General features: G+C 40.9%; 1 protein-coding gene across 1 annotated transcript in view; it reads left to right on the forward strand.

Moving 5' to 3' along the window:
• FAT1 (FAT atypical cadherin 1) overlaps positions 1-27,284 on the forward strand; it is a 106,486-nt gene that overhangs the window by 46,648 nt on the left and 32,554 nt on the right. The window contains exons 3-8 of the mRNA XM_068970125.1: positions 14,838-14,899; positions 16,689-17,018; positions 17,367-17,577; positions 20,028-20,167; positions 24,608-24,883; positions 24,997-25,207. Coding sequence (XP_068826226.1) covers positions 14,838-14,899; positions 16,689-17,018; positions 17,367-17,577; positions 20,028-20,167; positions 24,608-24,883; positions 24,997-25,207 — 1,230 coding nt within the window. The remainder of the gene's footprint in view (positions 1-14,837; positions 14,900-16,688; positions 17,019-17,366; positions 17,578-20,027; positions 20,168-24,607; positions 24,884-24,996; positions 25,208-27,284) is intronic.

A 27,284-nucleotide genomic window follows, 5' to 3' on the forward strand; every position in this document is an offset into this window, starting at 1 on the left:
GATTAATATGCTCTTGCTCTTTGGCCAAATTCCGATGTGTTCCTCTGATGGAGATTAAAGAGTGAGGTTTGGATTGTTAGAAAACCAGTAGCTGATTAAGAATGATTGAGCCCTATAAGAATTTAATTATGTGAGAGAAACAGGACTTTAGGGTCTTTGCTTTTGGAAGTGTTAGTAATAGGATGCCAAGAGGGTTTCTTGAGCCCAGGAATAAGCGCTGGAACTAAGAGATTGTGCAAGAACACCCTGGTGGTTCAGACAGTAAAGAATCTGCCTGTAGTACGGGAGACCTGGGTTCGATCCCTGGGTCTGGAAGATCCCCTGGAGAAGGGCATGGCAACCCACTCCAGTATTCTTGCTTAGAGAATCCCCATGGACAGAGGGACCTGGCAGGCTATAGTCCATGGGGTCACAAAGAGTTGGACTCAACTGAGTGAGGAACAATTTCACTTTACTTTTTCATAAAGATTGGAATCAGCAATACCTCTGGTTACTAAAGACTTGTTTAAGCAGTGTCTTTTATACTGTTTCACTGCATTACTCATAAGTCAGTTCAGCCTCATTTTTGGTGAAATAAAAGGAAAGAACTAAGAGCTAAAAAATTTAGAATGCACTGTCAAATATTAAAGAAGAAAGATAAGATATTTATAAAAATTTCAGAGGAGGATTTCACAGTCAAGAAACTATTTGCTTGAAACGGGGGTTGGTCACAGACCTTGAGAAATGTAGAAGCCACAGCCTTGGGGTGGTAATTCAGGAACATAACCACCCCTTTTAAACAGTTGCTTGACTAGTTAGACTTTAAAATGTTTTCACTTTTATACATCATCTCTCTTGTAGATTAGATTAAGTCCTCTGTGAAGAGACAGGCAAGCAGGCTACACATATGCCCTTTGGAATATCTGAGCAGATACCGTATGTTTGGACATAATGTGTATTTGAGGAGAAGGAGAAAGCAACTGAGAGAAATTATATAAGTTAGAGTTACTGTGGGGAGCCTTGAAACCTTGGTTATCTGTCTGCGGCCTCTGAAATGAGGACGATGCTGCTGTTGTGTTATGTCTTGAAGAAATGGGATTAATGTGGCATCGCCACTCCCTTTAAGTCTGTCTGTCCTGACAACTCTTTAGAAGGGATGTCTCCTGAAACCTCAAAACTCTTCCTTATCTTTGGGGAGAAGAAATCCCATTTCGGAGTCCGCAGCTAGCTCCCAGACCCTTGGGCGGCATATAGATCCTGTTTATAAAACAGTGGGGGAAAATACATTGAGATTCCCCAGAGGTTTTATTTATTGATGAGTTGAAGGCAGATAACAGTGGAGAATAACTGTAGTTAGCACTCAGGAATATTTGTTGTAAAGCACGTAGTAAACTGTGTTTTGTGAAAATGTCTGATCACAAGTCGCCTAAGTCTCTGAAAGTCTAGAAATAACCATATGTTAGCATGGGCACTGTAAAAGAAGATAGTAAATACACAGCCCCACAAGGTCTGCCTCTGGATGCTTCTGTTTCTGCAACTCAGCAGATAATTTGGGCATGATCTTCAGGGTCCAAATGTAACGCCTCAAAGGATACATGTGCCTCAGAACTTTTAAAGCAGACTGACTTTCAGTAGGCTGGTCAGGATCACTGGGGGCCAGATTGTGAAAGTTGGTGAAGACAGGCAGGTAGAAGAAAGTTCCTGTGATGTGCTGACCCATCACCCCACCTGGGGTCCCAGAATCATGTTGCTTAATTATTAATGGCAGAGTGAGAAAATCACCGGGCTGGAAGGCATGAGATGTGGGCAGTAGTGAGGTTTACCTCTGAGATCTTGGAGAAAACTGGCTTCCAGGTCCTTACGTTTTGTGATTAGTGATGAGCATCTTTGCAGCTGGGAGAGATGCCGCGGCCTCGCCCATGTGCACTTGTTAGTTATCTGCTCTGTTAACACTGCATGAGATAACCAGGGTCTCAGTAGATTGATAAATGCATGCCTGTCCTTTGGATGAGCAGATCTGAAGGAGTAAAATGGGTCTACTTGCTTCTGAGTGGTGAAGAGAAACTTAGAAACCTGGTGATTATCACAACATCCCGCAGACTAAAGGAAATCTGAATTCATCGCCATTCAAATCATTTTTTACACATCAGATGTTTACTGAGCCGCTGCTGTCTGTTCAGCATGTGAAGAGGTGCTTTGAGAGTTGGTAGTCTGCGTGCATGAAATAGCAGAGAGACAGGTGGATGTGAGATGTGTGCCCAGGTGCTAATAAACGCCTCTGGAGGAAGTGGGAGAGTGATGATGACGGATGTGGTGGTACAGTAAGGAGGATGAGGCCCCTTGGAAAAGTTAGTGTGCCAATACAGCAAGTAGTCAAGTGGATGGCGGGAGAAGGGGTTCGGGGGTGTTCTTCATGTTGGGACAGTTGGAAGGAGTGGTGAGGCCAAGAAATCCGGTTTGACGAGTGTATGAGAGAATGGCTGTGCTTGGTGGAAAGGCGTAAATACCAGAAGAAGGGTTCAGGATAATATTTATGTTATTTTTATAAATAATGACCTATTTTGGAGAGTCTCCGTGCAATCCCTTGGAATGTTCTGTATAAACTTAAATCAGATGACCTCACTAAGTCCTCCTGGAGAGGAGGAAACATCCCCCCAGAACCTTTCTCTCTCCTATTGTCATAGTGGGATGCCTGTTTTTTTTTAAAACGGAACCAAAAAACCTTGTGTAGGACCGGGTTTGATCAGCTGAATTGGAGCTTCTCAGTGACAAGTTTGGATGAACGTTTTAAAATGTATTTTGTGCCTGGAACTGCCTTTCTGCATCTCAGATGGTTCCAGTTATGTTGTTTATAGCTGGGGTGGCAGGGTGTTTCCTTTTAACAGAAGGGACAAGCAAAAGCGACTTGATCCAGTTTTCTTTTCTAATACACACTTTTGTTAACGCCAGAAGTTCTTATAACATTTCTTGTTTGATTATGCTCAGAATCAGGGTAAATCTGCTTCTTTTAACAAAACTCATGCAGTTGCTCGAGGTGGGAGACAGGCAAGAGCAGAGAGCATTAGATCGTCTGAGCCCTGGCAGCCTGGCTCCTGCACACACATGCGTCACAGCTTCCTTTGCAGAATGTCAAGGACAGAGAAGAAGGGGGCCCAAACAATGGGGACCAGTGTGCACTCCCAGGCTCCGCTCTCCACAGGGAACCTCAGCAAACTGGAGCCGCCCCAGCAAAGTGTCTTTCTAGTCAATGCTATCAGCTTGAACTTTTGAGGTCTGATAGGTCACTTACAGTTGGCATGTAATTTCCAAGTGTTCATTTGGGGCCTGTGTGTGCTTTAGAAACGACTACACTTTTATTCCCTAATCTCTGTGTTGGTATTTTACAGGTTTTGGACACAAAGCAAGTATTGCTCTTTACTTTTAAAAAAGTTGTATTGGAGTGTTGTTGACGTACAATCAATTGCACATAGTTAAAGCTTGTGATTGGATGAGTTTTGACATAGCTACCCAGCTGTGAAACCATCACTGCAGTCAGGCAGCAAAGCTACCCATGTCTCCCGCTAAGTTCCCCAAGCCTCTCCCTTCTATTGCTGTCTCTTCCCACCCCCAGGCAGCCACTGATCTGCCTTTAATCACTGTATATTAGTTTGCCTTCCCTAAAATTTTCTATAAATAGACTCATAGAGTATATACTTTTTTTTTTGGTAAAGGTCCTTACACTCAACATACCTTCTTTTGAGAGTCACGGATGTTGTAGTGAGGACCAGGGCCCACTGAAATAGTTCATACCAGGCAGTTCTAATCCTGCGTGAGCTACAGCATCTTGTTCTTTCCCCGGAAACCGCAGGGAAGGTTGCGACCCATTCTTTCTCCTGCTCCTTCTGCCTCCTGACTGACCCCGATGCAGACCCGCTTGGCCGCAGTGAATAATAAACTGTCTTTTCAGTGACAGTGGTCTTCTGATCTGGTGGCCTCACCATTCTTGAATGATAAGAAAGCCTACATTTTCAAGCACTTTGAGGCAACTGCTGCTCCTACTTTCTTATACTCATGTACAAACAAGCATGCATTATTTTTTTTTCTCATCTTTTTCACTGGGGTGGTAGCATACTGAACACAGTGATAAATATCTCAGGTTTTTCCCTTATTAGCATTCGAGGCTGGAGAAGGAAATGGCAACCCACTCCAGTATTCTTGCCTGGAGAATCCCAGGGACGGGGGAGCCGGGTGGGCTGCCGTCTACGGGGTCGCACAGAGTTGGACACGACTGAAGCGACTTAGCAGCAGCAGCATTAGAGGCTGTACCTTAGGAAAGTTACTTTATTGTAGTCATTGATGGGCTTGCCACATTATTATAAGAATATAGGTACATATCCATGTACCTTTCATACCTACTTCACTGATCCACTTATTTACACTGTCTAGTAAATGTTTGTTGCGGGGGGGAGGTTTCTATCTTCCCATTCATTGGGGTACATTTTCCTGTTGGGGAACAAACACTGAAAAAGAAATTTTTTATGGTTAAAAATAAATTCATCAGAAATGTGTATTAAGCAGAGGTGTCCGTTTTGAATATAGTGTGTTTGTGGATGTGATTTCTGTGTGTCTGCAAGAACATCGTCAAAGGGTTTAGTCTCTTTGACAGCTATTGGATCTGTTTCCACCTGTTTAAAATTTTAAATGGTTTAAAAATTTCTTGAGGCTGTTTCAGCTTACTGTTTTCCTAGCTGTTTCTTTATCAATTCTGTAGAGTTAAAATTTCATGGTGTTTTGGAGCCTGATCTCTACTCTAAATCTCTTATTATTAGATCTGAAACACGTGGCACCATTGGAATCACAGAAGCCACAGATTCTGTCTCTGTGGGCTGATTTCTGTGAGACCGTCGCATGCTTGTTGCCTTTGAGACTTGACCTTGAAGGAGACGGCCAAAGAGAAACCAGCAGCCCTTGGCTTTCCTTCTTTTGCTACTCTTTGTGCTGTGTTCTGGTCTTTCCTGTCCCACTCTTCCACCCCTGACCTCACTTTTAGATCAGGCTGAAATAAAACTTTCTCCAGGAGCCAGAAGGGCAGTGACAAGTGTAGCTTCTTAAGCATGTGGCACTTTATATATATTACAGCAGCCTCACGTAGCTGATCTTCACAAGAAACCCTGTGAGACAGGCAGAGACTGCAAATGCCAACAGTCTGCTGTCTTCTCCATTTGTGTTTTTCCCAATTTTCAAGTAAATTATATGACTTCAGTGGAGAAGGAAACGGCAAGCCAGCCCAGTATTCCTGCCTGTGAAATCCCATGGACAGAGGAGCCTGGTGGGCTACTGTCCAAGGAGGCACAAGAGTCGGACACAACTGAGCAAGTGAACCACCACTACATAGGGCTTCAGGGAGAGGCAGAGGCCACCTGCAGTCAGGGCCAGGAAGACACGAGTTTCATGACTGCTGCTTCTGGATGCAGGATCCCATGTTCACTCGATGGGCTTTCGGGTTTGGGATGTACATGCGGTTTCAGATCTGTTTTGTTCTGTACCTTCTCTGTTTTTTGCTGAATTATATGATGGTTGCTTTTTAGGCGAATCTTACTTCTAGTAATATTTTCAGACCAAAAAGCACAAAGCTTGTAAATAACACTAAGTTTTTTAACTTATTTTATTAACCGTGTATGGCAAGGATCATTAAACCTTTGCCATGAAGGGCCAAGTCTGAAATAATTTCAGCTTTGCATGCCACACAGTCTCTGTCACAGCCACTCAGCTCTGTCACTGCAGAGTGAAAGCCGCCCTCGACAGCAGGGGGATTAATGAGAATGGCTGTGTGTGCCAATAAAACTTTATTTATGAGCATCGAAACTTGCTTTTCATATATTTTTCCTGTGTCACAATATATTCTTTTGTTTATTTCTGATTAAGAATGTAAAAGCCATTCTTAGTTTGTAAGCTATACAAAATCAGTTTGGCAGTAGTTTTCCAACCCTTTATATGTTGATATATTTACTAGTTGGGCTGGTGGTACTGCTGATTTATTTCTGAGAGGGTAGAATACTTGATATTCCTGAAGTAAGAATTAAATTTATTTTCCATTACTCTAAGCAGTGAATACTTTAAAAAAGATGAGATCTGTATTTTGCTTCTCCAGGTTATTAAAATTCTTCTTTAAAGAATAGGAGTAGAATATTAGTTACCAAAGTTGAAATCTCAGAAGATATTTATCAAGTTGATGATAGACTGTTATTCAGATCTCTTCTACTTTGAGAAATAACTGTTTCTCATTAGAAGATAAAATATTTTCAAGTTTTGAGATTTTCGCACTTCTTTGTGCTATTATATCCTGTTAAAAATATTTCAGAGCTTGAAATTCCAGCTCTCACAGTTGGTTATATGTATATTTATCAAATCTTTACCATTTTCTCCATTTTTGTTTATTCCTTATTCTGCATTGAGACGTTCATGCTCAAATTAACCAAGTGATAGCTTCATATGCTTTGTAGAGGACAACTTTATACAGGGACCTTTTATTCATTTGTTTACATGCAGAATAGAATAATGTAGGGTTATTTTATGTTCAGTGTAAGAAATGTTCTTTAATTGCAGATAGAATAATGTATGTGTGTGTGTATATAAAATATATACACACACACATACATATATATATAGTAATCCCTAAAGCATGAGAAAGTCATAAAATGCTATAATAGTGAATAGGTATGCTGGGTAACCATCCATGTTCTAGTCAAGTGTCATATTACAACTGTTTTTTCTCAATCAAAGAGAAAAAGCCGCATTTTATTGTGGCTGAACAAAGTGCAATAGGAAACAGCTATAGCTGCAAACAACTTCCGAGGGTTTCCGGTAACATTTGATAGCTGCACAGGAAGGAAATGAAGGGCCAGTCACTTTACAATGGGAGGAATTCATTAAAAAAAAAAAAAATTTACTTCTTTGTGGTCTTTTCCCAAATATTTGCAAATATTAAGGAAGACTCTATAGATTTTACCTGTTCTTCCTGCTTATTTTTTATTTTACCATGAAGTATGTTATCCTTAAAGTCTAATAAAAATCAGATTTTGTGCACTGCTTTTTCTGCAAATGTTGGAATAGATAAGCTTTTCCTCCCAAAATCTGTTAATCTTGGATCCTTAAGATAAATTCTTTCAAGGAGTATTCTGTTCTTTTCTATGTTGCTGAATATCATTTGCTAAAATTATTTTAAGTACTAGTATTTTAAGATTTTGCGTTTAAGTGCCTAAGTGAGATTAGCCTCTTTTACATCAACATGATGTTAACTTTATAAAATGGGTTGGGTTTCTTCCCTTCTGTATCAGTGCTGTATCTGACATTTGTGGGAATGTTGAAGGCAATTCCCAGTAAATTGCATTTGGCTTTTGATCTTATGTTTATCTCATGTCTCAGCACCATCCATTTTTTCAGTGAGAAACAGCTAGTCAAGATAGAATTAAAGCCAGAAGAGAAGTCTGGAGATTTCAGGGTGCAAATTCTTGCTCAGCCCCTGCTTGTGTGACTTTAGGCTGGTCATTTGATTTCATTCTTTGAGGGTTTTCCACGGGACTGTGAAAGTTTGAACTAAATGAGTTCCGAGCACCCCTCCAGCCTTGACAGCCTATGAATAGAGTTCCATTTTTGGCTCCAAGCCTAATCCCGCTGGCACCAGGACTGCAGAGACAAACAATAGCTGCTCAGATGGCGGCAGCTGCCAAGAGAGCTCCAGACAGGCTGTGGTTACATGCAGCCTTAGAACACCACCTAAATAAAGACAGCGCTGAGCTGCAGAGGATCGCTGGGCCCAAGGGCCAAAGCTCCAAGGGGACGGATGCTGAGTGATAACTGCAGGAAAATGGGAAGTTCGCTCTTGGCCTGTCAGGCGGTCTGTATTTTTAGATGCGAACTCCGGTGGCAATGCCCACCTCCCTGCCTGCCTTTGCAGGTCTGCTCTGCCTTTCCACCATGGGTGCTCGTCTCATCTCGCTTGTTTTGTGGTCTTTCAGGCCTGGCTAAGGTCCTGAAGGGTCAAGGTGAGAACCAAGCAATGATACGGAGGATGTGGTTACTGCTTAATACTTCCTCTCCAGTTGACTTGTCCAAAAATTAGCAAAATTCATACGATTTCCATTGCACCTGTTGGAAGAGGAGTCTTAGAAATTTGAATAGGAAAACACTGTCCTCGGGCTGGTTTCTGTCCTCCCCGCTCCTGTGGTGTCCTCTGTCTACCCACTCTCCAGACTTCAGGACTTGTAGCTGTGCTCTGTGTAAGTTGCAGTTAGCAGTCTTGTTTTGAGAACACTGTCACTTTATTAAAGCTGGTTGGGCACAAAGACCTGAGGCTAGAAAGTCCCTTGGAACACTATTTGTCCTGTGCTCCACATGGAATTCTGCAGTCAGTGTCTCTGGCTTCCCTGTCTCACTGTCCTTTGCTTGCTTTAATACTTTATTTTAACAATTGGAATGGTGGTGGCATTCAGTCACTCAGTCGTGTCTGACCCTTTGGGACCCCATGGACTGCAGCACGCCAAGTTTCCCTGTCCTTCACTATCTCCAGAGCTTTCTCAACCTCATGTCCATTGAGTCGGTGACGCCATCCGACCATCTCATCCTCTGTCACCCCCTTCTCCTCTTGTCCTCAATCTTTCCCAGCATCAGGGTCTTTTCCAAAAATTAGAGTAAAAAATTAGACAGTTAACTGACAGTTATTACTAATAATTACCGATGTATTGCCTCCTTTATTTTCCATACATTTGATTAGTTCCTGTAGTTTTGTGATAGCTTAACAACTCAGAGCAGGCACCATGGAAACTAAAAAAAAAATTCGAACAGTATCAGCATCTCAAAATCTTGGAAAGTTTTGCTATTTTCACTATTTAGAGTTAAGACAGCTGCTTGCAGAATTTGGATCTTGATATAACAATATGTTTGCTATTGAAATACTGCTTCAAATTTTAACTACAGAAAAAGATTCTGACTGTTGGTAGATGTTAAAATTGGGTTTTGACATGTATAATTTGAAACTGGAGACTCTCCAAAGGAATAGAGATGAGTTAAATCATTTAAATTAATTTTAAAAGTCAGTGTCTCATTCACACCAGCCACATTTCCAGTGCTCGGTGACCATGTATGCTGGAGGTGGAACTTATCCATCATCTCCAGGAGTGCTGTGAGCACAGCGTCTTTCCAGAATGTATGCTGCTGTAGTTCATGCGTTTCTCTAAAATAAGCAAAAGGATAAAGACTGGCTGCAGGAGTAATCAGAATAGTGGGAGATGTTAATTAGGTGAGCAGGCTTTTGGACTCTTGATTGATCTTTCTCCTTCCTCTCCTTATTTTCAAGTAGAATAACTGGAAAATGACTCAAAGTAAATTTCCTGCCAAGCAAGGTGAACACATGACCACACAGCGTTTTTTTGTTTTTAGAGTCAGGACTTTTTCTTTCATAGTTTTGGTTCTTTAAAAACTCCTTCTGCAGATCACAAGTTATTTTCTCTCTCCAGGCAGTTGGACCTTAATCCTATTCAGAAATTCTGTTTTTTCGTTTGCTTTTTCTTCTCTAGCTGCCATCTCATTACATCCATGGTGCTGATACTTCAAACCCTTCCTTCCAGAACCTGAGCCTTCCATCGTCCCTCCCTGGCTTCTTTCATTCTTAATGTGGCTTCAGGCTCTGATGCTCTGTGTTTACTCAACTCCCATCTCACCCCTTTGCTTGATGACGTTGAGTAAGCAACTTAATTTCTGAGCCTGTAAAAATATTTATTTATTATGGTACAGGTATCACCATATGTATACATATGGATCGAGTGAGATAATACATTTAAAGCTCATAGCACAATACTTGGGGATTTATTGAACCAGAAAACAATTAGAGATGAATTCATTTCATGCATTAGTTAGCTTTTGTTTTGCAGCAAGGGCTTCCCTGGTAGCTCAAATGGTAAAAGGAATCTGCCTGCAATGCAAGAGACCTGGGCTCGATCCCTGGGTTGGGAAGATCTCTTGGAGGAGGGCATGGCAACCCACTTCAGTATTCTTGCCTGGAGAATCCCATGAACAGAGGAGCCTGGCGGGTTACAAGTCCCTGGGGTTGCAAAGAGCCAGACATAACTTACCAAATAAACAACAATAAACTGTATTTGCTGTCTCAGTCAGTTTCTGTTTATAATGGCATTGGTCTACAAATGGGATGTGATGTTTTGTAGGGCAAGGAAATTTTTTGTCTTTTCATTTCTGTTTTTAACAGAGTTGAGGAGAAAAGGAAGATAAAGATAAGAGATTACAAGAGGCAGCACTTGCACATGCCTTTTTTCTGCCTTCTCCCACTCTATTTTATTCTTTAAGGTGCTTTTTTGGACCTGTTAAATGACGAATGATTAACCGTTGCTGTTTTTTTTTTCCTTAAACTTCATGTAAGTGACAGTTGAGAATTTTCAGAGTGTTGAAATACCAAAGTGAAGGAAATTATACAGTGTGATGTGATAGGGAGGGAGGATTAGACCCCAAACCTCTCATCCGGGCTTCAGGAAAACTAAATTCTAATCCTGGCTTTGATGCTGATTTACTGGTGAATTGGAAGAATTTAATTTGTCTCCAGCTCAGGTAGCTGAGTTTGATCATCTTAAAGGCTTCTCTCCATTTCTGAAATAGTGCACTATTTTATGAAGTATAGCTGCTTCTGGGATTTAGTGGTAAACATTACAGATGAGCACCCGTCTTTAAAGAGAAAGAAATGGATACACTTATTAGATATTTCATCCCGACAGGGTTAATAGCATGTATGTAGAAAAGGTATGCCCTGGATTCGTTTTTGAAAATAGATGTTTGTCAGGCAGGCAAGGCGGAGGATTAGCAGGCTTGAGATGTGAAAAAATTCCAGAGGTGAAAATGGAAGTGAACTGTGTCATGAATTCCGAAGCTAAATGGCTCCTTGGATAGCATTTCCGTCATGTCCTGCTCCCAATGTGGTGGCCTGCCAGTGAGGTCAGGCGCCCCTCCAGAGAGCATCCACCGTCTTCCTCGATGTTGCTGCTCCATTAGAGCATTTCGTTTTCCCTCCAGAGTTCATTTTGTGTGGAAATTCCACAGGAAGCACTCATTTTCTCTGAGGGGCGGGCACCTCACACCACCCCGTGGTCAGGCTTGCCCCATGCCCCTCCCTGATGTAGTGTTAGGGACCAGGAAACTGTGGCCCTCGGGATAGGTGTCCTTTTGGTACGGGTGTGTGAACGTAGGAAGGAAGGGCTGAAAACACCTTACATGTAGTTGGCTCGCAGCTCCTGTACTGGTGAGTCCACGTCTGGATCTTCGTCCTCCTTCCTTCGTGGTTATGATCACTCACCGCGCACACTCTGCTAGCCTGCCGGACCGTCGCCTCCTCGTTAGGGAAATCCCTTTCCTGGTCTTCTTCCTGCCTCCCTGGCCCTCACTTGATCTTCTTTTCCAAGCTTCCCTGAAGTTACTTGGCAGAGGGACTTCCTCCTTTGCTTCTGAGGCTTCTTCATGGGCATTCTGGACACTTCACTAAGGTTGGCCAACCCTCCTCTTTATTTTTTGGTAAGAGAAGGGAATGGCAACCTACTCCTGTATCCTTGCCTGGAGAATCCCATGGACAGAGGAGCCAGGCGGGCTATGGTCCATAGGGTCGCAGAGAGTCGGACACGACTGAAGCGACGAAGCACGCACGCACGCACGCGCTGTTCACCATTCTTCACTCTCCTTTCTGTACTTGGGGTGTAATTAAGTCTGTCTCTGCCTCTGGCAACTTCTCTGCACTTGACATCTGTGCCTCTAATTGTCTTCTGCTGGACACCACTGTCACCTAGACCACCGGCCTCAAGGCCTGACGCCTCTTACCTGTAAATACATGTTAAATGGTCCTCTCTTGTATAAGCTATAAATTTATATCATTCCCAAGTTTAGTGTAGGTTATGTGCCTCTTACTCTAATACACATGTTAAAAATCTAGTCTTACGGTTTTAAGAAATTCATATGTTCACACATTTAAGTTGTGTTTTTAAGGTAATAGAGATACAGCAACATAAGCAAGTGAAGTCGCTCAGTCATGTCCGACTCTTTGCGACCCCTTGAACTGTGGCCCACCAGGCTCCTCGTCCTTGGGATTCTCCAGGCAAGAATACTGGAGTGGGTTGCCATTTCCTTCTCCAGGGGAACTTCCCGACCCAGGGATCGAACCCAGGTCTCCAACCCAGGCCTCCCACATTGCAGGCAGACTCTTTAACCTCTGAGCCACCAAGGTCTATAATATGAGCAAGGTACAAGGGAAAGGCAGAGTCTTGTGGGCTTTGAAGGATACAAAAAAGACTTAAATGAGTGACTGGAGTGCCCATGTGGTACTCTCTCAATGAGAGAGCCTGGAAAACCCAGGAGCAGAACCCCAGGCTAAGCTTGTCACAGGAGACCTCAGAAGTGAGCTTTTAACTGAGAGGCTGAGGAATGGGTAGGAGCAGCTGGGATGATTAAAAAAAGGAACAGTAGAATTCATTGCATTTAAATGGAATTAATATTCCATTTGAATTAAGGAAGAATTAATTTTAAGTATATAGAGCATTCAGTTAATTCCAAACCCAGGTGATAGGTTTGCCTTTTGCCTTTCTGTGCTTAGTCGCTCAGTCATGTCCGGCTGTTTGCGACCCCGTGGACTATAGCCCATCAGGTTCCTCTGTCCATGGGGATTCTCCAGGCAAGAATACTGGAGTGGGTTGCCATGCCCTCCTCCAGGGGACCTTCCCAACCCAGGGACTGAACCCAGGTCTCCTGCATTGCAGGCAGATTCCTTACAATCTGAGCCACCAGAGAAGCCCAAGAATACTGGAGTGGGTAGCCTAACCCTTCTCCAGGGGATCTTCCTGACCCAGGAATCTAACCAGGGTCTCCTGCATTGCAGGTCGATTCTTTACCAGCTGAGCTACCTGGGGAACTCTTTTGTCTTTATACTGAACTGGTAATATGGATATAAGGTCATCCTCTTTAGCAGTGTCATGTGCTGTAAGGAAACTGTAAAGTGAGGAATCGTATTTGCTAAGATAGTTACTTATTGGTCACAGAAAGTTATTTGCTAAGATTTCCTATAATGAATCATTATGTTCTACAGAGCAGAATCCTGTTTTACTGTGAACATGACAAGCTGTGGCCTCTTGCGATGTTAGCCTTAAGAGCAAGTTTCTGATGGGTACATGAGGACAATTAGATGGGACTAATCACAGCGATTTCCTGTCATTTTTGAATTCCTTAAAACCACAATCAGAAAGTGTGGTAAACTTTAGATAAGGAAAGAAAAAGGGGATTAACTTTAAAAGTTTTTCGGCTAATGAAAATCAAGCCTGTGCAACAGTAAGCCACATTTTCACACCATTAAGCATTGTGAACCATTTGCCTTGAACCTCTCTTAATCTAGAAATACGGTTTTGGAAAAACCCCAGATTCTAACATACAATATAGTCTTTTGTTGTCCTTATTAAAAAGAGAGCGTTGCTTCACTGAATTGTGGGGAAGATAATGTTGATGTAGATTCTTAGTGACTATTTAACGGAAAAAAAAGACTTTGAATTAAAGGAAAACACAAACCTTTCATTTACAAGTTTAGAGAAATGCTTTAAATAGCCTTCAGTTGGTAGTTTTGTGAAATTAGCTAGGATAATAGGAGAAAATCAGTTAGAATGATAAAATCTGTTCTTAAATATGAATTATTTGAGATATTTCTCTGTGGAAAGCCACAGAAACTGGGCAAAGGGAAGCTTAGTCTTACCAGTGATTTGCCACCTAAAGGCGTTACCTAATCCTCACATCTGATGTCAGAACCAGTCAGTTTATACCAGCCATCATCAACACAGTTTGCAGAGGATATTTTAGTGATTGGGGGAATTTTGTTCTTAATTTGTGTGAAATATAAGAATATATTTCATTAATTTTAATGAATTAAAATTAATGAAATTTAATTTCTAGGTTTCAACATATTTTGACAGTTTAGATAGATATAGATATTCTTATTTGATAGGAAAACCAAAGGAATAATGGATATGGGGTTTCTTTGAGGATCATTTCTTTTCTTCTTTTTTGGGGAAATTAAATGATAGTTATTTGACTAGCATTTACTGGAAAATCCCATTACTTTTTATGACAGTTCCTCATGTTTGAGGGTGGATGGCCCAGAGGTAATAAATCTTAGTCAACATTATATTTTCCAGTAGTCCTTTTTGATATAGTTACAGAAGCTTTTTCTGTCAATTCTTAATCACCTCTGCAGCAGTCACAGGAGATACAGATGAGGTGGAAATCCTGGATAATTTCATCTTTTTATAAAATTTTTTTCTGAGAAAATGTAATGTGGAAACTACTAAACAAATTTTTTTAATGTTACTGATTTTTTCCACTTAATCCCTGTCATTTATCTCATGTGTTTAAGAACTGTTAAGAAGAAAAGTATGCGGTGTGCTATGCTTAGTCACTCAGTCGTGTCCGACTCCTTGTAACCCCGTGGACTTACTGTAGCCCGCCAGGCTCCTCTGTCCATGAGGATTCTCCAGGCAAGAGTACTGGAGTGGTTGCCATGCCCTCCTCCAGGGGGTCTTCCCAACCCAGGGATTGAACCCAGGTCTCCTGCGTGGCAGGCGGATTCTTCGCCATCTGAGCCAGCGGAGAAGCCCTGAGAGAGTATAAAATATGTTAATAAATAATATGTATGTTTGTCAATAAAATGATGAGCTATATATGAATGAATGCTTTATTACTCCAGAACAGATGAAGCGTTTGCTCAAACTTCTGCTCTCGGTGTGTGGTTTCAGTTACAGCATTCTCTAATGCGCTTCATTTGTGAGGATTCATGAGCTGTTATCATTTTATAGGTCTCATCACAACCACAGCAAGGAAACTAGACCGAGAGCAGCAAGAGGAACACATATTAGAAGTAAGCATTCCTTTACTTTTAATGATTTGAAGGAAATTGTAACAATTTGAAGACTACTGTAACCATAAATATTATGAGAAAGAGCGGTCTCACATTAGTCATTCATAGCTGCTGCTACATTGTTATATTAGCTTCTGGTTATTAAGAAACAGGAAAATAAAGCAAGCACTGTGAGTATAGTTCAGGTCTCCCTTATACACCTTTTTATTCCCACAAAATAAACAGATGCCAAAACATCCAGAGCCGCAGGTTGCAAACAATGGCATCCTTCCTGTGGTCCTCTCACCCTGGTGAGAACCGCACCGCACACCTGTTACCTATGCGCCTCTCTCTGGAGCCTATTCTCTCAGTGAATGTCAGGCTGATGGGAGCAGGTATAAGATACTTAGGGCTTCAAAGATGATATTAAGATACTGATGGGAAATAAGATTAGTTTGCTTATAATATCATGTATGTTTTTCTGGGGTCCTTTTGTAGTAATTTATTTGAAGGCCAGAGTTGGCGTGGATTTGACTGTCTTAAAAAAGAATTTGTTTGGTTTTTTTGGGTTTTTTTTTTAAGTCACATGTGAAAAGCTTTGTTACTGGCGCCGGGTTATGACCCCAAACTTAGGAACAATTTGATGAATGCTACAAAGCATAGTACACGGTGTATTTCTCTTTAATTTTTCCTTTTCCCTATGGATCATATGAAAACTGATCAAAAGGAAACATTTTGAGAAGTTTTAAAATAGTAAACACAATTCGGTTTTATCTTGAGAGTTTGGGAAGGAAAATCATGTACTTTAATTAAAGCAGTTAACTTTACTTAAACAGTCTTGACAAATACCCTCAGGGCACATTCATTCATACTTTTATAAACAACAGAATTTACACCTGCCAAGCTTTGAAAGGAACATAGTTCCCCAGGAAACTTCCGTTTACTTTAGTGCTTTTAGTATTACGTTGACTAATTTGGGAGGATGTGGGTGAGGGGAGAATAACTGAGGTCGTTCCTTTTAATGTACATATTGAAGGGAAGACAAACATGTAACTTGAGGGTGAAATTGTTTCTTATGCATACAGAAGCATTCATCAGTATCATCCTCAAGAATCTTAGATTTTCGTACCTAAACTCAATACATGAATACCTAGAATGAAAGTTATTTTGCATTTCTTTTACTGAAAACCTTCTTTAATAAGTTGGCCTTCAATTTAAGTGTTTGTGTCCTCTCTACCAAAACTTCTGTACCATAAAAGAGAGCCAAGCAAAATGATTGCTAGTATTAAAAGGCTTGCTCCTTATACTTAATGTGTATTTTAATTGGCTGATTTAACTTATTTTATTGATGAGGTTTAAAAGTGATAGTTTTTAAATGCAGCATGTTAAGATTTTATTTTTAAACATATATAAGAGGACTCTTTAAGTTTTTAGCAAAATCTTCATGTGCCTCTTCCTTCACTTAAAAACACTAAGTTTGTGAGAGCTTAACATTTTGGTGGCTGTCACGTTGCTGTTAGGGTGTGTGCGGAAGAGGGATGACGGGGTAAGCAGAGAGCCGGAGCTCAGAGCCGGTTCTTTCCTGCCCACCGCCCCCCACCCCGAATCGCTGTGTGAAAGTAAAGAGGTGGTCCTGCCCCCTTGGAGGGCGGTGGTCAGAGAACCTGTGTGTGCCATAGTGCCTTGTGAGCTGCAGAGGTTTATACAAAAGCTGATTATCATTAGGAGGAAGACGCTCACTTTCTATACAGTGTATCTTCAAAACATTTCTTGATAACTACCGTTTTAAAATTAAAAAAAAAAAAAACAGGTTACTGTGACAGACAATGGTAGCCCCCCCAAGTCAACCGTCACAAGAGTCATCGTGAAGATCCTTGATGAAAATGACAACAAGCCTCAGTTCCTGCAAAAGTTCTACAAGATCAGACTCCCAGAGCGGGAAAAACCAGAACGGGAAAGAAACGCCAAACGAGAGCCTTTGTATCGTGTGATCGCCACAGACAAAGATGAAGGTCCCAACGCAGAAATCTCCTACAGCATCGAAGAGGGGAATGAGCATGGCAAATTTTTTATTGAGCCAAAAACGGGAGTGGTTTTGTCCAAGAAGTTTTCTGGAGCTGGAGAATATGATATTCTTTCGGTGAGTGAAGATATAGTCTTTGAATTTCTAAAGTGCTTTGGCTATTAATCTAGTCTTAAATCTTTTCTCTCAGAACTTTCTATCTCTTCATTTACTGACCTCAGTGTAGTAATCTGACAGTGGGAAGTGTGGGTTTGTTTTTCCCTTCATTATTCCATTTATTTCTGTTCAGCAAGGCATGAAAAGGTTGCTCTTTTTATCGGGCATTAAACACATGGAATAGACAGCACGGGATATTAAGTGTTTGAAATTGGTTCAGTGTTAGACCAAACCCATACATGCTTCAGTTATGGGATGCAACTTTTCATATGCGGTTTTTCTTCCCCCGTCTCTGCCCACATTTTATAGATTAAGGCTGTTGATAATGGTCGCCCCCAAAAGTCGTCAACCACTCGACTCCACATTGAATGGATTTCCAAACCGAAACCATCCCTGGAGCCGATTTCATTTGAAGAATCATTTTTTACCTTTACTGTAATGGAAAGTGATCCAGTTGCTCACATGATTGGAGTCATATCTGTTGAGCCTCCAGGCATACCTCTCTGGTTTGACATCATCGGTAAGTGTTCATGATAGCTCTCATTGTCCTGTCTAGGTCACACTGAGGGGGGCCCATTTCTGGTTTTCTGCTTTTTGTGCACATCTCAGAATTTAAAACTGATAGTAAGACCTGTAAGTGGAGAATTTGTTTTAAATTGCATCATTTTTACCTGCAACATTTTTTTACGGTAATATCCAACGTAAAAATAAAAGTACTGTGTTTAAAATAAAAGCACTGTGTATGTACCTCATTAATATAAAAATAAGGTTTTAAAAAGTACATCAAAAGGACACAGAGAAATATAAATGTTTGGTCCAAAGGCACAGCTTCTTAATTTTTCCTTCTTGATATAGGACATATGGCACGTAAATATTTTTAGTGAATGTAATTTGAATGTTTAAAATAACTGCCTGTGTGATTGTCACATGTCAGTATTTTTAATAATTTATAAGTGGTAGTGTCAACTATGACTTTTTAAGTTTGATTTGCCTCATTTTCAGTAGGAAGCAGGCTTCACTAGATTGTTGTTTAGTCACTAAGTCGTGTCCAGCTCTTTGCAGTCCCGTGGACTGTAGCCCATCAGGCTCCTCTATCCAGAGATTTCCCAGGCAGGAATACTAGAGTGGGTATCCATTCCCTTCTCTAGAGCATGTTCCCAACCCAGGGATCAAACCCATGTCTCCCTCATTGCAGGTGGATTCTTTACCACTGTACCACCTGGAGAAAAATTATATGCCTCAGCCAATTTTTTTTTTTCTTCTGTCATTTAATTTAGCTAGACACAGAATGTCATACAACATCCTGAACACAATTTTACATTAGACTTTGCTATCTTAGTATTTTAATTCTTATGTCTACACAGTATTTTAATTACAAGGATAATTAAAATCAGAAGTATATTCAGGTCGTTTCCAGCTGGAACCCTTTTCCTTCTTCATCTCCGAGCCTTCCTGCCCCAGCTGCTGTCTCAGCAGGCTGAAGCTTCTGGGACACGGGGTTCAGGCTGTACCCCTTAAACTTTCTCTTTAGGTAGCTGGGCTGTTTTCCCAACTTTGGTCTTTGAATGAAATTGTTGATCTTATCAACACCTATGAAACCATTACAGTTTAGTTTTCAATGAACAAAAAGGACTCTTCATAGTCAACTGCAGTGAGAGCAGTTGGCTTGCTTTGCCTTAATTCCTGTCACATTTCCAGATGAGCAGGCTGCCCCCAAGCAGCATCTCACACCCCCTCAATGCGCCCCCCACCCACACCCATCCCCCCCCACCCTCATCTCCCTCCACCCCCCTCCCACCCTGCCACTGTGTGAGCTGACTGCCCTGGGAACTGCTGTGACTGATTGCTCTCCTTGTTCTGTGCTTGCCTTCCATGCTTGCTTCTTTTTGGCTGTGCCAGGAGACACACTTGCTAGAGAAGTGTTTTACATCTTTCCGATGACTTGTGACCTGAACTGTACAGCAGAAGGTATCTGCTGAGATCACATAATTTGCCTCAGATTATGAGATCTAAAGAAAAACAGCCATTTTTCAAACTTTATTCTTTCCAGTGACCATCTTTCATTACTTTTTCTTTTCATAGTGGGTCCATTCTCATCCATCCCAGTTGCAAACATACTGACTTTCCATACATCTGTAGATCCTTGGATTTTTAGATTTAACTGAACACTCTGTTTTGTGCATGTGCTGTTTTGCTTTTTGGTTGGATTTAGTAATAGAACTTCATCATGATGTTTAGACATTATTTTCGTGCCATCTCATTTCATTGGTATAAGTATCTCAAGTTCAGTAGCTTTGAAAAGAGAGTTTTATCTGGAATATGATGGGGAATGCATTTGGGTAACGTTAATATTATAGAAAACTTTGCTTCATTAAGCTTTGTGTGCCACAGCAATGGAAAAAATTTTCCAATAGTGTAGAGTCAGGACTAACTGATATTAACTACTATTTTTTTCAAAGTTAACATTTGTTTTTAATAGTTATTTTATTAGATCTGTATGCTCTAATTGTCACAATTTTTTTAAGTAAAAAAATTTTTTAAGTAAAATTTTAAGTGGCCACCTTTGGTTACTAAATGACATGATATGTAGCGACTGAGGTATAAAGAGGTATTCAGAACCCTTGAAGAAACAAACTGAACGTAATTCAGCAATTGGTTGGTAGAATTAGAAATGTTTTTTTTTAGTTGCTGTTGTTTTCAGTTCTTGCTGCTTCTCACTTCGTAGCTTCCTCAACAGTCATGGATCAGCCTTTTTTTTTCCAGTAAGCAAATGTTGTCTTTCCAGTTGGTCCTTGTTTTCTGGTCTTTCAAAATGAAAGCTCCTTGGAATGACTTTGATCACTATATCAGAATTTTTTCTTTCTTCTTTTTTTTTTTAAACTGCCATTAAAAATTAGAAAGCCACAAAATAAATGGTAGATTTTCATCCTGAGACCTGTTTTTACTTCTCTTTGTCCTAACTTAAACTAGGTGGCAACTACGACAGTCACTTTGATGTGGACAGGGGCACTGGAACCATCATTATTGCCAAGCCTCTTGATGCAGAACAGAAATCAAACTATAACCTGACAGTTGAGGCTACAGATGGAACCACCTCTATACTGACTCAGGTAGGTGAATGGCTGATGGCCCAGAATTCTGGTCTAGGGGTCCGCAGCAATGGGGACAGTTGATTCTGCCCTCTGAGATTCCCACATCAGAAGTTACTGTGTTGATACAGTTTATATACATGTACACACTGAGGATTTTTATTTATGGAATGAAAATTCACCATAAACCCTGATTTAGGTTTTGAATGAAATTAGCCAGTTTTAAAAAATTTGAAAGTAGACTTAAAAAAGCCCCACAGATTGTTATGCCATCAAAATCTTTTAACACTCATTTTGAATTGTGTTAGTATAAAGTATATCACTGTTGAGAATGACTTGTCCCAAGTTATTTGCATTAAAACTGGTTTAAGTGATTATCTTTTAAAATACCTTTTTGGGTTGTTTTTTCCCCTCGTCTACCTTTGGTTGTGTAAAATAACTGATTAAACTGTTCTAATAATTCCTCTTAACATCTTTATTTGTTCCTGTCTGATGATTAAGACATGGTCAGATCATTGAGTTTCCAATTGAAATGTTAGAGCCCTATAAATTACATTTAAATTCTCTTCTTTCATATCAGTTCTCTTTGATTCATGGTGAGGGCTGGTTGTAGAACTTGTTAAATTCTTACTATGTGCCAGGTATTGTCCCAAAAGCTGAATAGCAGGACACAAAGTCCTGTCCTCTTTGAGTTTACATTAGAATGGTAGAAGCTAAAGGCTTGTGTATGATTTGCTGTGTCTGAAAGGTAAAAGGAAGAAATTAAATGTTAGAAGATAAAATGCTTATGAATTCCAATTTCCTGTCTTTAGATTATAATATTTTAAATCTTAAGACAGATCATCTGCTAAATCATTTAGTTGTATTGAAGAATAAAAATTATGGTCTGTGACGTCTTTTCAATTAATAAATGAATAGATAATTTAAAGTCAGTTGTGAAATGACCTTATTTCTTTCTCCAAATGCTTGTGATTTTTAGTGTATTTAGAATTGATATATGAATTGTGCTTTGGGTCATTTTGAGATTGTCATGTAAAATTGCCAACACAGTATTAATTCAATCTTGTCGGTAACTGTTCTCATTGTAGAAGCTAGACTCTAGAGCATGAATATGAGAGTAAAAGCATCAAAAGTTGTAATGAATTTAGCAGAATAATTTTGAAAGGTTAAAAAGTATAACTGTACGGAGATCAGTTCAAGTAATTGACTAACCAGAAGTCTAGCAAAGGAAACTTAAAAGCGTAGAAATAACCCTGGGTGCCAAGCGTTTTCATTCCTAAAGATGTGTATATCTACAGGTAGTATTTACCACTTACCACGTAACTCCTGGTAATTGTAGTTTTCCTTGCTGTAGTTAGGAGCTTCGTATGAAATACAATGACTAAAATTCCCATAAAGTCCAGTAAATATATTCTAGTCTTCTTTTCTCAGGGACACAGAAATTCCTCCATTTCAGTGCTTCAGGCATACTTCTGTAACTTAGTCTGAGTCATCTGCAGAGGATCTTGATAATATCATAGTGAATTGCTGGCAGGGAGAGCTGATCAGAGTATCAGAGAGCAGTTCCAGGGCCCAGGCTGACCTGTCCAGGTGTGGGTGGTAAGGGAACAGTCAGTCATGAGGTTTTGATTCCCAGTCTGGGGCTGAGTATAGGAAGATAGGAATCTGAGTGGGGGCAGAGAGGCAAGCACCAGCTGTAGAACACGGGGATCAGAGCCAGGCTGACAAGGCACAGCGGGTAGATTCCTGTTTGCTGGTGAAACTCGGGATCCAACAGAACAGGTTTTGCTGCGTCAAGGTCAGGAGCGGTAGGTCCATGGATCGGAGAGCATTGCTGTGGTTACGCGGGGCACATCCTCACAGAGGCGGGCGGTGCCCCATTGGAACAGCTGCCATCCCTGCCTTCCCGTCTTGCCGTTTTCAGTTGAGGATGCTGACTGGTATTAAATCAAGGCGCTTTGCTTTATCTGATATCTCAAGGTAACTTGCCAAATCCAATTTACAGTTTTTTTTTTCTTGTTTTGGAAACAGCCTGACTTTCATGTTTTCTTTTGGTGTCTCTGGAGCATCATCATTGCATACCCTGGGGCAGGCCATTTGGGTTGAACGGGGGCTCTGCCTCTTAACACCTGTATGTGGGCAGGGACCCTCTGTGGGAAATGGGCACAGTGACTCCCTCCTCATAGAGCTCCTCCGAGGGCAAAGCGAGATAACCCTCCAGCATCCCCTCTCCAGGCTCTCAGGCCTGTCACCCGTCAGTGCTCCCCACGTGTTCCCTCTTGCCCCTGAGCACCGGTTTGGGCTCTTGTGACCCCTCTTGGCACTGAGTCACCTTCTTGCCTCCATCCTCTGTCCCAGAGATTCAGCCTGCCCTGCCTGCTGCCAGACTGTCGGCCCGACTAGAAGGATGGGTGGTGAATTTTCCCCATCAGGCAGTTCAGAGCACACAGGCCATGAAGTTCTGTTTGGAGCACACAGGCCATGCAGTTCTCAGTTTGGAGCAAACAGGCTATGCAGTTCTCAGCCCCTGCTGGGGGACAGGTCTGCTCCCGGACCCCTCCTTCTCCCTGCTCCTGTACTGTGTCACCCCTGGTCCAGGCCCTCCTCTGCAGTCTCTTAGAGACAGGATGTTCATTCCTCCCTTGCTTTCATGGCTTTGCCCAAGCTTTTCCTTCTACTCTGGTGTATTTCATCTGCCAGTCGAAAAGCTGTGCAAGCAGAGTCTGCCTCCTCCTCGAAAGCTTCCTGCATGGCCCAGACCATCTCTGGACTCCTGAAAACCTCCTTGGTAATATAGGAAACCTATGTGTGCAAGGCACTGCCCAGTGAGGTTGAAAGCTTCAGCAGGCAAGGACGTCCAAAATTCCTTTACACACTCCATAAACCAAGTGCTGAGCATGGACATGCCCAGAAAATATGTCAGTTGAATTGCTTTATCAGTAAGAATTGTTCTTACTCCAGCTGTCCCTGTTTAGGTGGGATCAGGTGATCTTGAAGAAGGATTAAACTATTTCTGCCCAGCACTTGGTGAGAAAAATGCATTTTAATGTATTTGTTGTTCAGTTGTTCAGTCGCTCAGTCATGACCAACTCTTTGCAACCCCATGGACTGCAGCACACCAGGCTTCCCTGTCCTTCACTATCTCCTGGAGTTTGCTTAAGCTCATGTCCATTGAGTTGGTGATACCGTCCAACCATCTCATCCTCTTTTGTCCCCTTCTTCTCCTGCCCTCAGTCTTTCCCAGCATCAGGGTCTTTTAATGTATACTGGAAGTGAATATATAATGATTTAATTTATAGAAATTATCTTTATAGCCATGACTTTTGGATCATCATTGGCCTTTCAAAGTGAGGTATCTATTGTTTTAAATGTTTACATACATAACTTTTACATAAAACCTTTCTGGGGTTTGGATGGATGCATTTAGTATTCACATAGTTTAATGTTACAGATTCACCACTGAGGTTTTGGTATTCTTAGAACAGAACGGTAATATCATCTTCATGAAAAGGGCTCTGGTCCACATACTTGCTAACCCCAAAGTGATTAAACACCCTCATGTGGTCCAGGGACTTTGGCTTCTTGTGCCATTCAAACTACTGAGCTTTATTCCATATGAGCTAGTGAAGCTCTGGTTTCTTGTTCATAACTGAACCACCTTTTGTAATCATAGTGATTTCTACTATCCCTTATCCACATGTGTCTTTTCAATCTAAAAATTAATCTTCTTACTGTCACAGTAAAATTTTTATTTTAATTTAGCTTGGGACTCACTTTATACACATGTGTTCTTTTTTCTTAAGATTTTCATCCTATGCTGGCATACTTAAGAGAACTATCTCCAATGTACTTAACATTGCTTTTAAGTGAGAAATGTCTGTACTATCTATGTGTAGTTTGTGATCACAAAAATATAAGGCTTTTAAAGCACATTCCTAATTTTCCTTCTTATTCACAATATCTGATGGGTAGAGATTTGGAGTCTCAAAGATTAGAGCAAGAACTTAAGATATTGTGACCTTTAAGTAGCATCCTCACCTCAGTGGCTTAATAGTTACAGGTGCAAATCTGATACAGGAAATCAATCTGTGAAACTTGGTAAAGTAAATTTTTTATCTTTCCATGAGTAACCTAGAAATAGCTCTTCTCTGGAGACCTAAGAGAAAGTAACTATGCATTTCAGAAAGAAATGTGTGTTACATTTTTCTCTCAAAAATTAGTCTCAATAATTTAGAAAGGTGTTTATTATCTTACTCATATTAATACAGGTACTATGTCAATGAAAAATTTTAAACATTTTTTATTCCAGATTTTGGTTGCCTTTATTTTTCATGTTTGAATTCTGTTCTGCTCAAAATTAGTTTCTTTTTTTCAATGTGCATCTAATTTTTCCTGATTTTTTTTTAACACTAAAACATTGTAATTAGGAATATTGTTATGTGAGTCATATTGTCATTGCAGGTATTCATCAAAGTAATAGACACAAATGACCATCGTCCTCAATTTTCTACATCAAAATATGAAGTTGTTATTCCTGAAGACACAGTGCCAGAAACAGAAATCTTGCAAATCAGTGCTGTGGATAAAGACGAAAAAAACAAACTGATCTACACTCTGCAGAGCAGTATCGATCCACTGAGTCTCAAGAAATTTCGTCTTGATCCTGCAACCGGCTCTCTCTATACGTCAGAAAAGCTTGATCATGAAGCCATTCACCAGCATATTCTCACAGTCATGGTAGGGCTTTCTGTTCATTTTTCTGCTACCATTTGGTTCCTGGAGGGCTCCATGTGATTGAGAGTGATTTTTTTTTAACCTTAACAGGATTGATGATATGCTGATTCTTTTAGGTACGAGATCAAGATGTCCCTGTAAAGCGCAACTTTGCAAGGATTGTTGTTAATGTCAGCGACACCAATGACCACGCCCCCTGGTTCACAAGCTCCTCCTACGAAGGGCGGGTTTATGAGTCAGCAGCTGTCGGCTCAGTTGTGCTGCAGGTTACGGCTCTGGACAAGGACAAAGGGAAAAATGCTGAAGTACGGTACTCCATCGAATCAGGTATTTTTGGAGCACTATATAGGTTTACAACTTTGCACTTGTTAGAAAGATATTTCTTCTAAAATTACTTCTAGATGTTGAAAGATTTCTGTGTATCACTATGAAAACTGCTTAGACTGATGGGAGAAAGAGGAAAAAAAATTGAACTTTTAACTCATTAGAAAGCAAAGATAGAGAGTCCTAACTGCGTTTGGGTGATGTTCTCAAAGATTTCATAATGTTAGCATGATTCAAGGCTCTGAGAAGTCCTGCAGTGAAGAATACTGTATTTGACCAATTCAGGATTTCCAAAATGATTTTAAATACACAGTCACATTCCTCCACAGATATTCTTAGAATAAGGCTGGCCCAGTGATTTAACATTTTTCATTTAGTCAGAGAGTCTTTTCTCTGGGGCAGAGCAGAAAGCCCCAGGACGGGAGTGCCAACTCACGCAGTTCTCACTAGGTCACGTCTGATGAAGGGCGTCGTGCAGCTCCCACCCCTTCCAGGTTTCACTTTGCTGCTGCTGTCACGCCCATGCATCTTTCATAGATGCATTTCATTAATGGAAGAGGGTGGTTGCAGTAGGTCCTTGGGTTGGGACAAGGACTTGAAGAAATGTTGACAAGGCTGGGGTCCTGCTGGAGACTCCAAGGCTGGAGTCGGGCAGGAGACAACAAGGGTGGGAAGTCCAGCTAGAACTGTGGGCCTGGACAGCTCCAGGTGTGAATGGCGGCCCACTCCAGTATTGTTGCCTGGAGAAGCCCATGGACAGAGGAGCCTGGGATTGCAAGGAGTCGGACACGACGGACGTGACTTAGCACCTGGCACAGCACCAGAGGCCTGCTGCCGATTCCTTGGAGCAGCAGCGGTGGTGGCGGCAGAGTGGCACGCTCATCTGTGCTTTGCCGCTGCTCTCCAGTCCTGCGTGTCTTCATCTGGACTGTCGTTTTATGTGCCAGGTGCCTTGCTAGGAGCATTCACGCTCGTGTTTGGCAGGTAGGGGCTACCATCAGTCCACAGATGCATGTTCTTGCAAACGAGTTCTGCCCCGATGAAGCCGGGGTCTGTTTAGAGCATGTGATTTATCCAGCCAGAAGTTACCTTGCTCCAGGACTTGCCCGACTGATGCCAAATACTATGAGTATTAGCATTAATATTAGCACTTAAATATGGAGAAAGCAGCTTCCAATTTCCCATCTCTCTCTGCCATTGTTAGTACAAGGCTCATACTCTCTTCCATTCTTTCCCTATGGTGATTTTAGAATACTGAGATCATCCCGTTAACCTGATTTTTAAAAAAATAAGTCCATACCTCTGCATATTTAGGAATTATATATCTTTTTAGGCATTTAGAATTGATAGGGGTATAACTAACTCTAGATCACATAATCCAAAGCTGAGCAAATGGAGAGCACTTTTTAAAAAACAGTGTTTAATCACTGTATTCTATGTGGTTAAATGATTTTTATTTCTTAATATATTTGAAGTTTCATATTTTCCCTGAAAATGACCAAATTTAGGCCATTTCTTTCTAATGAAACCTCATATACTGCCTGAGGTTGCAGTGTTGAAATGTATTGTAGTGTAGTTAGTGACTTGAATAAAGATGATTTTTCCACTGGTTCAGAAATTTAACCATTAAAAAAAGCAGTGCATTCCATTTGTGCATGCCTGAGCACTTCAATAAAATAATTTTCTCCTAGACAAACTCACTGGGTTTGTGTAGGAGAAAATGCTAAACTTTCCCTTAGCTTTCACATAATTTTCAACAACTGGGTGTTTAAAATATGATTGTCGGTGCCTGACTGAAGGCATGAGAATTCTTTAAATGCCTGTAATGATTGATGGGATTAGTAATCTGGTATTCCAGGAATGGAACTGTGTCTCCACTCAAAAACCAGATAATACAAGGGGCCTATTCGGATATAAAATTTGGACTTAAAAAAGATAATTTCATAGATTTGGTAATGTAAAAATCATACTATTCCATTTGATTTTTAGGAAATGACTGCCACAAAAATGCAATAGAATTATATGTCTGTAAATTTGTTGACTAGAAGGAACTATAAAATGGTCACACAGCCTTCGTTCA

Source organism: Capricornis sumatraensis, chromosome 4, assembly GCF_032405125.1.
Source record: "Capricornis sumatraensis isolate serow.1 chromosome 4, serow.2, whole genome shotgun sequence".
Taxonomy (NCBI): domain Eukaryota; kingdom Metazoa; phylum Chordata; class Mammalia; order Artiodactyla; family Bovidae; genus Capricornis; species Capricornis sumatraensis.